This window comes from Mytilus galloprovincialis, chromosome 8 (genome assembly GCF_965363235.1).
Source record: "Mytilus galloprovincialis chromosome 8, xbMytGall1.hap1.1, whole genome shotgun sequence".
In the NCBI taxonomy this organism is placed as follows: Eukaryota; Metazoa; Mollusca; class Bivalvia; order Mytilida; family Mytilidae; genus Mytilus; species Mytilus galloprovincialis.
The window spans coordinates 52,385,660-52,398,291 of NC_134845.1; the positions used below are offsets into that span (position 1 = coordinate 52,385,660).

Below are 12,632 nucleotides of genomic sequence, written 5' to 3' on the forward strand. Positions count from 1 at the left end.
AGACCCTTGAATGCTTCTAAAATTCATTAATTTTTTGCTTTTGTTCATAATGATAAATTCTATCAATTGTGAACAAAAGCAAAAAAATAAGTAGCACAAATGCAATGAGTTATCTGAAGAAAAAGTAGGTTTTAACTGCTGATATCTTATGTAGAGCCTTGTCATAGCATTAAATGCATTATTAAGTGCTAGTCTTTGTAAGAATCTGGCTATTGTAAAACATTCTGACCTAACCATCCAATTTTGAAATTTCCGTCATCATGAGTTAAAAAAGTTGTCTTTATTTCTGTGAGTCTTGCTATATAGCTTTTGTTTAATTGATAGCAAATTTTGGAGTTAGCTCCCCTTAATTGTAAATTGTCAATGCATTTAACTAATAACTTTAAAAATACCAAAACATGACTTAGGAAACGATGTTATATTGATGCACCATTATATAGTTCGAATTTAATGTAAACTGAAGCAGGATTTTATTTCGTCAAATTTTCACTAATGTCTTAATTCTTAGGAGGATTGGCACTTAAAGATGGAAAAAAAGATCTGATTAGCATCAGTCTCCTTACATAAAATCTCTTTTTACATGAAAAAGTGAAACACAGGACTTTTATTGATATTCATCATGTTGGAATCACAGTGAGGCTGTCAAATACCACAATGCTTGCTAATTCCAACTGATTAAACAGTTTTGATACTGAAACTGGACTTAATTTGTCATATATCCATCTGTATGGGGTCTATGGCAATCTAATATCCATAGATCATTCAACCCTGTCTAGTTTTCCTGGTAAGTTAAGTTTTTCAGATACTATAATCAATTGGTATATGGCACTATTGTAAGGTATACATGTATACCTGACCTTTACCTCGTTATTATGGTTCATTGGTCAAAAGTAAAATCACAAAAAATCTGAACTCGAGAAAAGTCCCTAAGCAAATATCAAAAGCTCAAACAAATAGATAACAACTGACATATCCAATGTTTTCTTCCATCATGAAGTCTGTGTTTGTGGTACTTATATATGTATAGTTCACTAATGATCTGAAACTCTTTTTATGACTTGCTGGGCCCATCCATTGTCCAGCAAGCCCTATAAAGACCTTCATAATTGTACGTTAGAGCAATCTAGGACTATATACATTTCCATTCTCAATTTTATACATAGTTTTTAATTTGCCATTTTTGAAAGTCTCATGAATAGAGAGTTTTTAATATTACAGAGGTACTCGGTTATATTCCTGTTTTGGAAAATGCTTGCAGATTGCTTCTACGTGAGATCTGAATGAAAACATAATTCAGTCTATTTGTGGACTATAATACTAACAATAGGTTTCAGGTTGGAGGGCGGCTACACTTTCTTCATTGCATCATAATATAACATCATGTAAGTTTTATGATAAAGACACTCTGTGAGATCTTAAAACTGATGAATTAAGAGATTTACTTTTCTTTTAACTTAAGACTGTTACACTAGCTGTATGCTTATTCCAAATAAAATGACGATACTTGGACCAAATAAGTTTTAATTAGTTCGCTACAAGAAGATGTGATATAAGTGCCAATGAGACAACTCTCCATCCAAGTCACATTTTGTAAAAGTAAATTATTATAGTTAAAAGTACAGTTTTCAACATGATTGCACATATATACAGGCAGCCTCTTCAATACGTCTCCTCGTATGGTTGCACATTGATTTGTTTGTAAGAAAGGACTTAAAACGTGCATAGACACTCCAAAAGCCCCACATCAAGAAAGTTTTGAGGAAAAGGAAAATAATTAACCAATGTCGAGCTTGACCAATTTTTTCTTTGGTTCATCTCAGGCTAAAAACGAGAACCTTGTAAATATTTTTTGACATTTTAGACCCACATGGTCTTATTTTGCGACCGTCTGCTTCCTCGTTATTTATTGTATTGATTTAAGTAACCTTTCAAAAATGATCAGTTTGCGTGTTAATGAAAACTCTCTTGATATATTGCCCAAATCAGTGACATACATACATATACTTCTCTTCTCTGCTCAAATGTAAACACAACGATTGAAAAGGTCCAAAAAGGCAACAGACATCGAAATGAGGTATGTTTTTTGTTTTAAATTATTTTGATAAATATTTTCGTTCAGCTTTCGGAATTCTATAGATATAAGGAACTGAATATTTTCATCTTTGATTATATGTGGATCTACTAAACTAACTATTTTGTAATCATACAGTGTCTATTACATTTCTTCATATTTGTACTAGCACCCCATTTTTTTAAATTAAGTTTCTGGTCAGTAAAGATAAATCCACAAAAGTGCTTCGGATGCCTGACAAAACTTTAAGAAGTAATTGAACGCTTCTTCTTGAAGTTTTATTAGTCAGTGTACAAGGGTTGATTGTAGCATATTTTATATGAAGGGTGCATTCATATGTACATGTAGAATCACTGTAAATTCGTTCATAACAGAAGGTAATGTGGTGCATGCATATGTTGTCAAATATAAGGCATAACTATTGATTGTTGGTCCAATAAGTATACTTAGAATGTCAGAGAATTGACAGATCATATGTTCATGTTGTTTCTTTAAAAAAAAAATCGATAGCAGGTTCGTTTAGCTTTTTTAAATATTAACCTTGTACCTCTTTTCCGGCGAATAGTCTTCAATAATTGAAGGATCGCTAGAAACTTAAAGAAGAAGAATATTTGATTTTAATAACGTTCGTTTGGTTGCCGAATGTTTTGCCCATAGTAAAAAGTAAAATAACAAAAACTAACAAACATCAAGGTTAATTCTAAACGGAAAGTCTTTTATAAAATGGCAAAATCAAAAGCTCAAACACATGCATCAAACGAACGGAAAACAGCTGTTCGTTATTTAGCTAGTTAAACCTCTCATTTGCATGGCGACTGTTCAACGACACTTGTGTTATATTAACATTTTGTCTTTGGCAATTCACAATTTTACTACAACAACTCTAGTAAAATTATGAATTGCCAAAGACAAAATTTTAATATAACACTAGTAACAAATCAATTATTGTATGGGACCCAAATTAACGTTGTACCTCTTTTAAAGTTTATTTCAGTTTATCTTACTGTCATGCGTATCGACACTCATCGTGACAGGACACACATCCTGCTCCAGAAATGCTGGTCTCATGAAGAGTATACAATACCAGCTTAAACTCGTGGAGGAAAATGATGGAAAGTGTGATTGTACAGGGAGAAGTTCAGGTATTACTTTTTTACAGTGCGTTGAAAAATAGCCCGGAATGTTCTTCGAATCGGATTAGAATATCGATCGTCGTTTCGCACCTCATTTTCATGGTACGATTGTAGGAATTTTTGTTATCTTGTAATAAATCCTTATTGCTTATTCTGTTTAATTTGTTGTTTTCGTGAAAGAAAAAGGGAGGTTGACCTTTATCGTGTCGTTTGCACGGTTGGTTTTCATTCCGTTTTATAATCCACACATCCTTTTTTATCAATACTTTAATTAAAAAAACTTATGATAGAAACTATTATTTAACGAAATAAGTGATAAAACAAAAACAAAAATACGTAAAACAGGTAAAATGTAAACGTGTAAGTGTTTAAAAAAAGATACTTGTTCGATTTTAAACAGCCCGGGTTTCAGTATTGGAGGAATCAGTTTTATTTTTATTTCTATTTTCTATTTCGATTTCAATTTAAACAAGTGAAACCTAATTCCATTACATTTGTAATTGCCATGTCTGTTTAAAAATATCACATATTTTTTTAATTTCCTTCAGGACCAGATAAAGTTGCGTTCATGGCAAAAGCAGCATCTTTGCAAAATATTCCTTCAAAAGCTGTTGTGATATACCAGACAGTTGTAACGAATCTAGGAAATGGATACACTAGTAATGGATACGACTCTCCCAAAGGAATTTTTACGGCTCCTTCGAATGGTGTGTACAGCTTTTCCTGGACCGTTTTATGTCATCATGGCAAAAGCTTTTACACTTATCTTATTCTGAACGGAAGCACCATTGCTAAAAATTATGCATCAGCTAAAGGTGTAGCAGATCACGCATCGGGAAGTCAGAACGTTATTCTTGATATTAAAAAGGACGACAAAGTATTTATACGTATCCAAGATGGAACAACTGGACAGTACATGTATGGTGATGGCTGGTCAACTTTCAGCGGTTATAAACTATATAACATGTAAAATGATTGTTGCGAGTCATTAAAATGTTTTAATAAAAAATCCTGCAGAATGTATGTTTTTAATTATATTGTGATTATATCACGAATTTAATGCTAAAACTTCAAAAGATCCACTGTAAGAAATCATTTTGACTACATTTTCAATGCACAGGCGAATGAGGCCAAGGTCTCCCTTTTTGTCGAGCCTGCAACTTTTGTTGCAGAAAGCTCGACATAGGGATAGTGATCCGGCGGCGGCGGCGGCTACGGCGGCTACGGCGGCGGTGTTAGCTAACTTCTTAAAAGCTTTATATTTTAGAAGGTGGAAGACCTGGATGCTTCATACTTTGTATATAGATGCCTCATGTTACGAAGTTTCCGTCAGTCACATGTCCAATGTCCTTGACCTCATTTTCATGGTTCAGTGACCACTTGAAAAAAAAGTTCAGATTTTTTGTAATGTTGAATTCTCTCTTATTATAAGTAATAGGATAACTATATTTGATATGTGCGTACCTTGAAAGGTCCTCATGTCTGTCAGACAGTTTTCACTTGACCTCGACCTCATTTCATGGATCAGTGAACAAGGTTAAGTTTTGGTGGTCAAGTCCATATCTCAGATACTACAAGCAATAGGGCTAGTATATTCGGTGTATGGAAGGACTGTAAGGTGTACATCTCCAACTGGCAGGTGTCATCTGACCTTGACCTCATTTTCATGGTTCAGTGGTTATAGTTAAATTTTTGTGTTTTGGTCTGTTTTTCTCATACTATATGCAATAGGTCTACTATATTTGTTGTATGGAATGATTGTAAGGTGTACCTATCTAGCGGGCAGATGTCATGTGACCTTGACCTCATTTTCATGGTTCAGTGGTCAAAGTTAAGTTTTTGAGTTTTGGTCTTTTTATCTAAAACTATATGCCATAGGTCATCTATATTTGGTGTATGGAAATATTTTATGATCTTTATGTCAGTCGCGCAGGTTTTATTTGACCGTGACCTCATTTTCACGGTTCATTGCACAGTGTTAAGTTTTTGTGTTTTGGTCTATTTTTCTTAAACTATAAGTAATAGGTCAACTATATATGTTGTATAGAAGCATTGTTAGCTGTACATGTCTGCCTGGCATGGTTCATCTGACCTTGACCTCATTTTCAAGGTTTATTGGTCTTTGTTTAGTTATCTTGGTTAATGTTAAGTTTATGTGACAGTTGTATTAAAGCTTAGCTTTATACTTAGGACTATCAACATAATATCAATGATTAGTACAGAAGGCGAGACATTTCAGCGTGTGCACTCTTGTTCCTTTATTGTTGGTGTTTTAAAAAGATTCTATATAATATTTTAACATAATTTCAGTGTGCTTGCTTCTGTCAATGCATTTTGAAAATAACGCGCTATCCCTCTACTCTACAGTTGTTGATACAGAGCCGCACATATTGGTATTAGAAATTTGTTTTTCGCGGAACTATAAGTATCGCCGATAATTGCTAATCGTCAGAGAGAAAGTGTTATTTTCATTGTCGAAAAAAAATGTTATAAGAACAAAATTATTGATGTGTTAATCCAAACCTGTTATCCTGGACTATATCGAACTGTTGCAGTATATTGACTGCAACAAAACACCACTAAGACCAGTTAAATACGGAATACGAATTACTTAGCATAGAAAATGTGGTATAATTGCCAAATGAGACAACTCTCAGTGGCGGATCCAGAGGGGGGGTTCCGGGGGTCCGCACCCCCCTTTATTTTGGCCGATCAATGCATTTGAATCGGGACATATGTTTTGCACCCCCCTGCACCCCCCCCCCCCCTTTGCCCTGGGCTAGCACCCCCCCTTTCGAAAATTCCTGCATCCGCCACTGACTCTCTACAATAGACCAAAATGACACAGTAATTAACAACCATAGCATGGTCACCGTACGGTCTTCAACAATGAGCAAAGCCCATTCCGTATAGTCAGCTATAAAAGTCCCCGAAATGTCAAATGTAAACTAACGGCCTAATCGAGTTTCAAAAAAACGAACATAAGAAAATTAAAAAAAATTTGGTTACACATCAACAAACGACAACCACTGAATTAAAGCATGCATGTATTTCTCTGGATCAGGTCTTGATTATAGAAAAAAAAACTTCCAACCAAATTTTGTGTAAATCCTTGAATGATAAACCCAGATATTGAGTTCTCCTCTCTTTACGTAGACAGAATCTTAAATGGCAACTGTAAACAAAATTTGCTGAAAGTCCATATGTTTTCGTATTTAAAAAAATAAACAAATTTGCTCTGGATTTTTGTTTAAAAAGAAGATCTCATGACAAGGTTTTGTCAAATTTCATGAAGATTTGACTGGTGACAAGGTTTTCATATTTTTAAGTTTTACGACATCAGAATAATCTAAATGTATGCAGACCAAACCGCCGACGCCAATGACGCAATGACCACGGAAGTACAAGATCGCTTTGCAGACGACAGAAAAAGTAAAAAAAAAAAGAAAAGAAAAAAAAAAGAACTACTCCAAAGAAAACTTGTTTTACGAGATATTGTAGAAATGACTTTTCGGCACTTGGATCAATACCCCACAGCATCAATTATGGGTCAATTAGGGGTAAAAGAGTTTTTATAAACTGTGTATTTTTTTTTCGACCCACGTTGTCTAAACTTTTTCGTTGCTAATTTTGCTTCCTCGTTATACACATTGATTTGTTCCTTCTTTACAAAATGATCGGATTGCATGTTATTAGTGTTAAAATATTGCCCAAATATTAACCAAGTCAAATGGAAACTGAACAGGTCCAAAAGGCATTCAACCGACAAAGAAATGAGGTATGTTATTCTTTTCAGATTGTTTCAATAGACAATGTCATATACAAAAGAAGGGCGATGAACAGTCAAACTCATAAATCGAAAATGATAAACTGAAAACGCAATGGTTAAAAATGTAAAAAGACAATGTATACAGACTTTAATAGACAAAGGAAGATGTGTTATGAGATAACTCTCCATCAAAGTCACAAAATACAAAAGTAAACAATTATAGGTCAAGGTACGGTCTTCAACACCAAACAACAATCTATAAAGGGTTAAAAAAAATACAAGAGCAAAACCATTCAAACGGGAAAGCCAACGGTCTAATCTATATACAAAAACGAAGAAACGCCATAAACACTTATGAACCACATAAGCAAACAACAACTACTGAACATCAGAATCCTGACTTAGGAAAGGTGCAAACAATGTAGCAGTCGAATCTCGTTGTGTCGAAAACTCGGATGAGTCAAAGTAATTTCTCGGTCCCGGCATAATTTCCGTTTGATCAATGCATTTTAACCTCTGTCTTAGGAAAGGTGCAAACAATGATGCAGGAATAAACATTTTAATATACATGTATGGTACCAAACCTTCTGCCTTATATATGAAACAATAGTGTAACATCACAAAATAGAAAGACACACAGCAAAATATCATTTGGAATGGCTTAACTCAATAAAAAAAGCATACATGATCTGTAACTTTAATAATAGTATAATAGACTTTGAAGTACATTCAGTTGCCTTTAGAGACATTTTATCGGGGAAATAAAGCGGTCTAGCTGTTTGCGCCAAGATTTCTTGAATGGGTCAACGTTGTTTTTTTTGGGGGCATTCATAACTTGTTTTCAAACTTCAATATTGTATGCTATAAGATAATGACTGTTGTTTTAAATTTTTGATATTTTGTTACTGTTATTTTATTTCAAAGGACCTTTATGAAACCTGGACACAAGCTTCTTTGAGTTAAATAAACTATGAAAGTCACACTTTTTTGATGATTTTGTCCATACTTTACTGATGAATGGAATTATTAAGCTTACTTTAATGTGCAAGTGTGGTAAGGTACTTTGTTGAAGGCCGTATTTTGACCTATAGTAGTTCACTTTGCTCATTTGGTATCTGGCTGAGTGTTTCCTAATTAACAATCGCATCACATCTTATTATTCAATTTAGATTTGGCGGTACAAATTACATATTTTACTCTAACAGTAGCAAAGCTAGGCGATACACATGGTTCCACGGAACTGCTAACAAATGGTTTGATCTACTTGTTTGTCTCTTAAATGTACAACATGCACTCATTTTTTTTACCCTTTATAGCTTGATGTTCGGTGTGAGCCAATGTTCCGTGTTGAAGGCCGTACTTTGACCTATATATAACTTGAATGGTTTACTTTTTACAAATTGTGACTTGGATGTAGAGTTGTCTGGTTGGCACTCATACCACATATTATTACGAGGGGGGCAAGGGGTTTAACTGTTATGCTGTTATGGGGCATTTTAATTCTTTGTTATCTGTTATTCTGAAAATATATTTACTGTTAGCTGTTATTGTCTTATTCTTTGTTAGCTGTTATAGGACTATTATCTATTTTGTTATCTGTTATTGTGAGAATCTATTTGCTGTTAACTGTTATTGAAAATTGGAATGTTAGCATTTTGACACCCTATCTTCCGTCGAAATTGAAGATAATTGAAAATTGTGATTTGAATGGATAATAGTCTCATTGGCATGCTTACCGCATCTTCTTACAATGTATATCTATTGGGGTCTTTCTACCGGTTATATCGGGTGGCCCTGTATTTGCAGAAGAATTTCAGTATTATACATCACATAAACATATAAAATCAATTGGACCCAGGACCATTCCAGTATATATTATTATTATCCTTTGTAATAAATTACATTGTCTGTGAACATGTAGCAGTTTGTACAAATTATAATTCACTTATTACTTGTACAATAACTTATAGTATGGATTTTGTTATAACAAAGGCATTGGTACACCCTATAGACTTTTTTATTCAATGACCACATAATAATCTTTATGTAATACTATTACACCACTGTCCCTGATTAGGGGAGGATTGGACACCAACTAGCATGCTAAAGTTGACGCAGTCACATTCTGTATGTGCCAATTTCCAAGTCAGGAGCCTGGATTCAGTGGTTGTAGTTTGTTACTGTTGTTACTAAGTTTGTCGTTCACTATTTTGTGGATAAATTAGGCAGTTAGCTTTCTCCTTTGAATTGTTTTATATTAGTAAGTGGTGTGGGTTTGAATTATGGCTTTGGGAATTATACAACATCTTTTTCTTTTAGCATTTATATTATAAGTGCTACTCCCTCTCTTTTCATTTACATGAAAGAGAACCCTGATCACCATATTTTTAAAAGCTTTTTAGCTGCTTCACATGGCGAAAAGTGAAGCTCAGAAACCATTGATGCAAATACAGATGTGTCTTCAGTTTAATTTTTCGACAAATACCCTAAAGTTTTAAAATCCTACAGCTTCTCCAATGCTGTACCCAAATTTTCCATATTCTATAATTTCACATAAGATACATGATTGGTGTTTCACTTGGTGTCATCCAAATTTTCACTAGGTCCAATTTCTATTATACTATCAGAATTCTCACTTGAGTCAATTTCTATTATCAGAATAACCACAACTGGCATGCATGTTTCAGTTACAAGTCCTGTCTCCAATGATCTGGGTATTTTTGTATTTTATAAGTAAGTTTTATCATGAGGTCATTAAATTTAAAAAATATATTGTGCATCAATGTTTTTTTTATTACTTGTAAAGTATATATATTGCTTTTCAGAATTTTTTTTATCTAACAATCAAATTGATAATAAAGTGTCACTGGCTGCACTACTTTCAAAAATTAAATAAAAAAACCTGAATCATTAAAAATTGATCCTCAAATGCCCTAGATTAAAAATATCCCTATATCAAAAACAGAAACTAGTAATTTCGTTCAGAAAAAATCAACATCCATACTATAACTTATTGTACAAGTTACGGAAAAAAATCAACCAAGGCAGAACTGCCTTAACGGCCGAAATGTCTTGTTTACACAAATTTTCTAGGTCCATATCACAAGATATATACATAGATCTACTAGTCATCTACTGGATTGGTCCTGGACAGATTCATTTTCATATTTCATTACTGTTATCTGTTATTATCCCTTTTCAATTCCTTGTTATCTGTTTTTCACCAAATCAATTCACTGTTTTGCTGTTATGGGGACCCCCCTTGCCCCCCTCTATTACATATATCTACAGCCTATTGCAGAATCGATAGTCTTTTGGTTTCAATTCAAACTTTATTTTTAATGTTTGACTATCAAATTACACCTCCACTACTTTAAGTTTATTGGTGTGACACACACACATTGACGTTGTACTTTTTTCAGTTTATTTCAAATAATCCTGTTGTCATGTGTATCGATACTAATCGTATCTGTGACAGGACACAAATCCTGCTCCAGAAATGCTGGTCTCATGAAGAGTATACGATACCAGCTAAAATTCGCGGAGGAAAATGATGGAACATGTGATTGTACAGAAAGAAGTGTATGTACTAATAATTGCATTTTTAGAATGCGTTGAAAAATACCGTTGAAAGGTCATTACCGGATTCACTCTTTTTTTTCATGGCAGGGCTGCAGGAATTTCTATGGCCACGTAATAATTCGTTATTGTCTACTTAGCTCGAATTTAGGCTTCATGATTTGTATCGGGTTGTATTCTTTCGTTTGTTTGTTTGTTATTCGCATATATAATGGACGATTTAAAATATTTCCATTGTATATGTCTAATGGACGATTTAAAATATTTCCATTGTATATGGTCAATCGTCAAAATGATTTTCTCCGGAGGAAGAAAGAAGATTTATTCATAAACATTCTCAAACCGGGATTAAATGATAAATGATATTCTAATTTTAACGTAACATTTTAAAGACTTAAAATGACATTAGTAGTCTCCCTAGTATTTGTTAACGTCATACTATTGTTATATTAAAATTTTGTCTTTGGCAATTCATAATTTTACTATATAGTAAAACTATGAATTGCCAAAGACAAAATTTTAATATAACACTATTGTTAACGTCAATCAATTGTTTTTATATCTATACAAGTCACATTACCTGAAGATCTGTGAAAGCAGTGAAAGTACTAGTAAAAGAGATGCATTGAAACCGTTATTATCTTTTAATAATTTAATTTTGGATGTAACGCGTCTTCTGATTGGCTGACGTTATTTTGTTATCAGACCATAGACATAATTTAGTCATGTGACCGTGACGTCATCAACGTTTTTTCAAGGTGTTCTACGGTTTCAAATGGAATTTAGAATTAAATTATAAGAAATGACTGTAATATTTTTTCTGTCTATTCGAAATAACATAAAAATTTGGTGCACACTGTTAAATAACCCGCTACGCGCGTTATTCAGTGTGCACCAAATTTTTTATGTTATTTCTTCATAGACAGAAAAAATATTACAGTCATTCCTTCAATAATTTTCTTATATATGTATATGTAAGACTCGGATCCGCGATGGTATTCCGAACCGCGATGGTCACGCTGAAGTGCGATGGTCCACGCTGAAGTGCGTTGGTAACAACACGCTGTCCAAGTGCGATGGTGACATTGTAACACGAACTTTTTGGTAGATACGCTGCATGAAGTGCGATGGTGACATTGTGACGCTAACTTGTTTGTAGATACGCTGTTCAAAGTGCGATATGGTCTGTCTATCTGTGAGGTTGTGTATACTAGCTAAATGCGATGGTCTGAAGTTAAAACCTATTTAATGCATCACGGTAGCGGTGTAGTGGTGAGCGCGCTAACCTCGCATTTCGGGAGATCGGGTTTCATTTCTGGTCGGGTCAAGCCAAACACTTTAATTCGGCTGTCTATTGTACTAACATGACTAAGTAAGCAGGATACATTTTATTTTGTCAAATATACTAGCTTAATCAGATGTCATAACAGTTTTTGATAAATAAAAACCAATAAGTACATTTATGCTTGACTCATAGTGAGACATGACGCTTTTTCGGTCAAAAAGATAGAATTAGCGGTTTCTCCGCTGACGGCATCAGAAATATTGAGAAGTACACCAAGTTGGGACCATTCGGCTTTATTTTTGCCAAACCATTGCAGAAGATTAATACTGTGAACACAATAAAACTATTGCTAAGTTGAAGATTGTGTGTTTTCTTACAAAGCAGGTATCATTTCAAGAATAAAACAAAAGCAAAGCTACTTGATATCAGGAAAACATTTTCTAATAATTAATTTTATTATTAAGTTGTCCACACAGAACAGTGATATATACTTGAAGAGAAGACAAAATCAATATTAGGATGAAAACATTTTTTTGTCTTACAAAACGTTTAGGGCATGCACTATATATGATTCCGAACACTCGTTAGCTCAACTGCAGACCAAGATATGCCTTGCTTCCCATGGTTTGCTGTCTGACTTAGATTTACATATTTTATTAACCTCTACCTCTAATCCTCAAAACTGTTCGGGATTTGAATCGTACCGGCATTTAAAAAATAAACAACGTTGTTTTGAAAACGTCAATGTCTAAACGTCATGCAAAACCATCGCACTTCAGCGAAAGACCATATCGC

General features: G+C 33.9%; 1 protein-coding gene across 1 annotated transcript; it reads left to right on the top strand.

Annotated features, from left to right (window-relative positions):
- The first annotated feature begins 2,028 nt into the window (after positions 1-2,028).
- Positions 2,029-4,212, top strand: LOC143043373 (cerebellin-4-like). Its single transcript, XM_076215709.1, has 3 exons — positions 2,029-2,074; positions 3,056-3,213; positions 3,753-4,212. Exons 1-3 carry the CDS (start codon positions 2,070-2,072, stop codon positions 4,172-4,174), a joined length of 585 nt encoding a protein of 194 aa, XP_076071824.1. The 5' UTR covers positions 2,029-2,069; the 3' UTR covers positions 4,175-4,212.
- Positions 4,213-12,632: the final 8,420 nt, after the last annotated feature.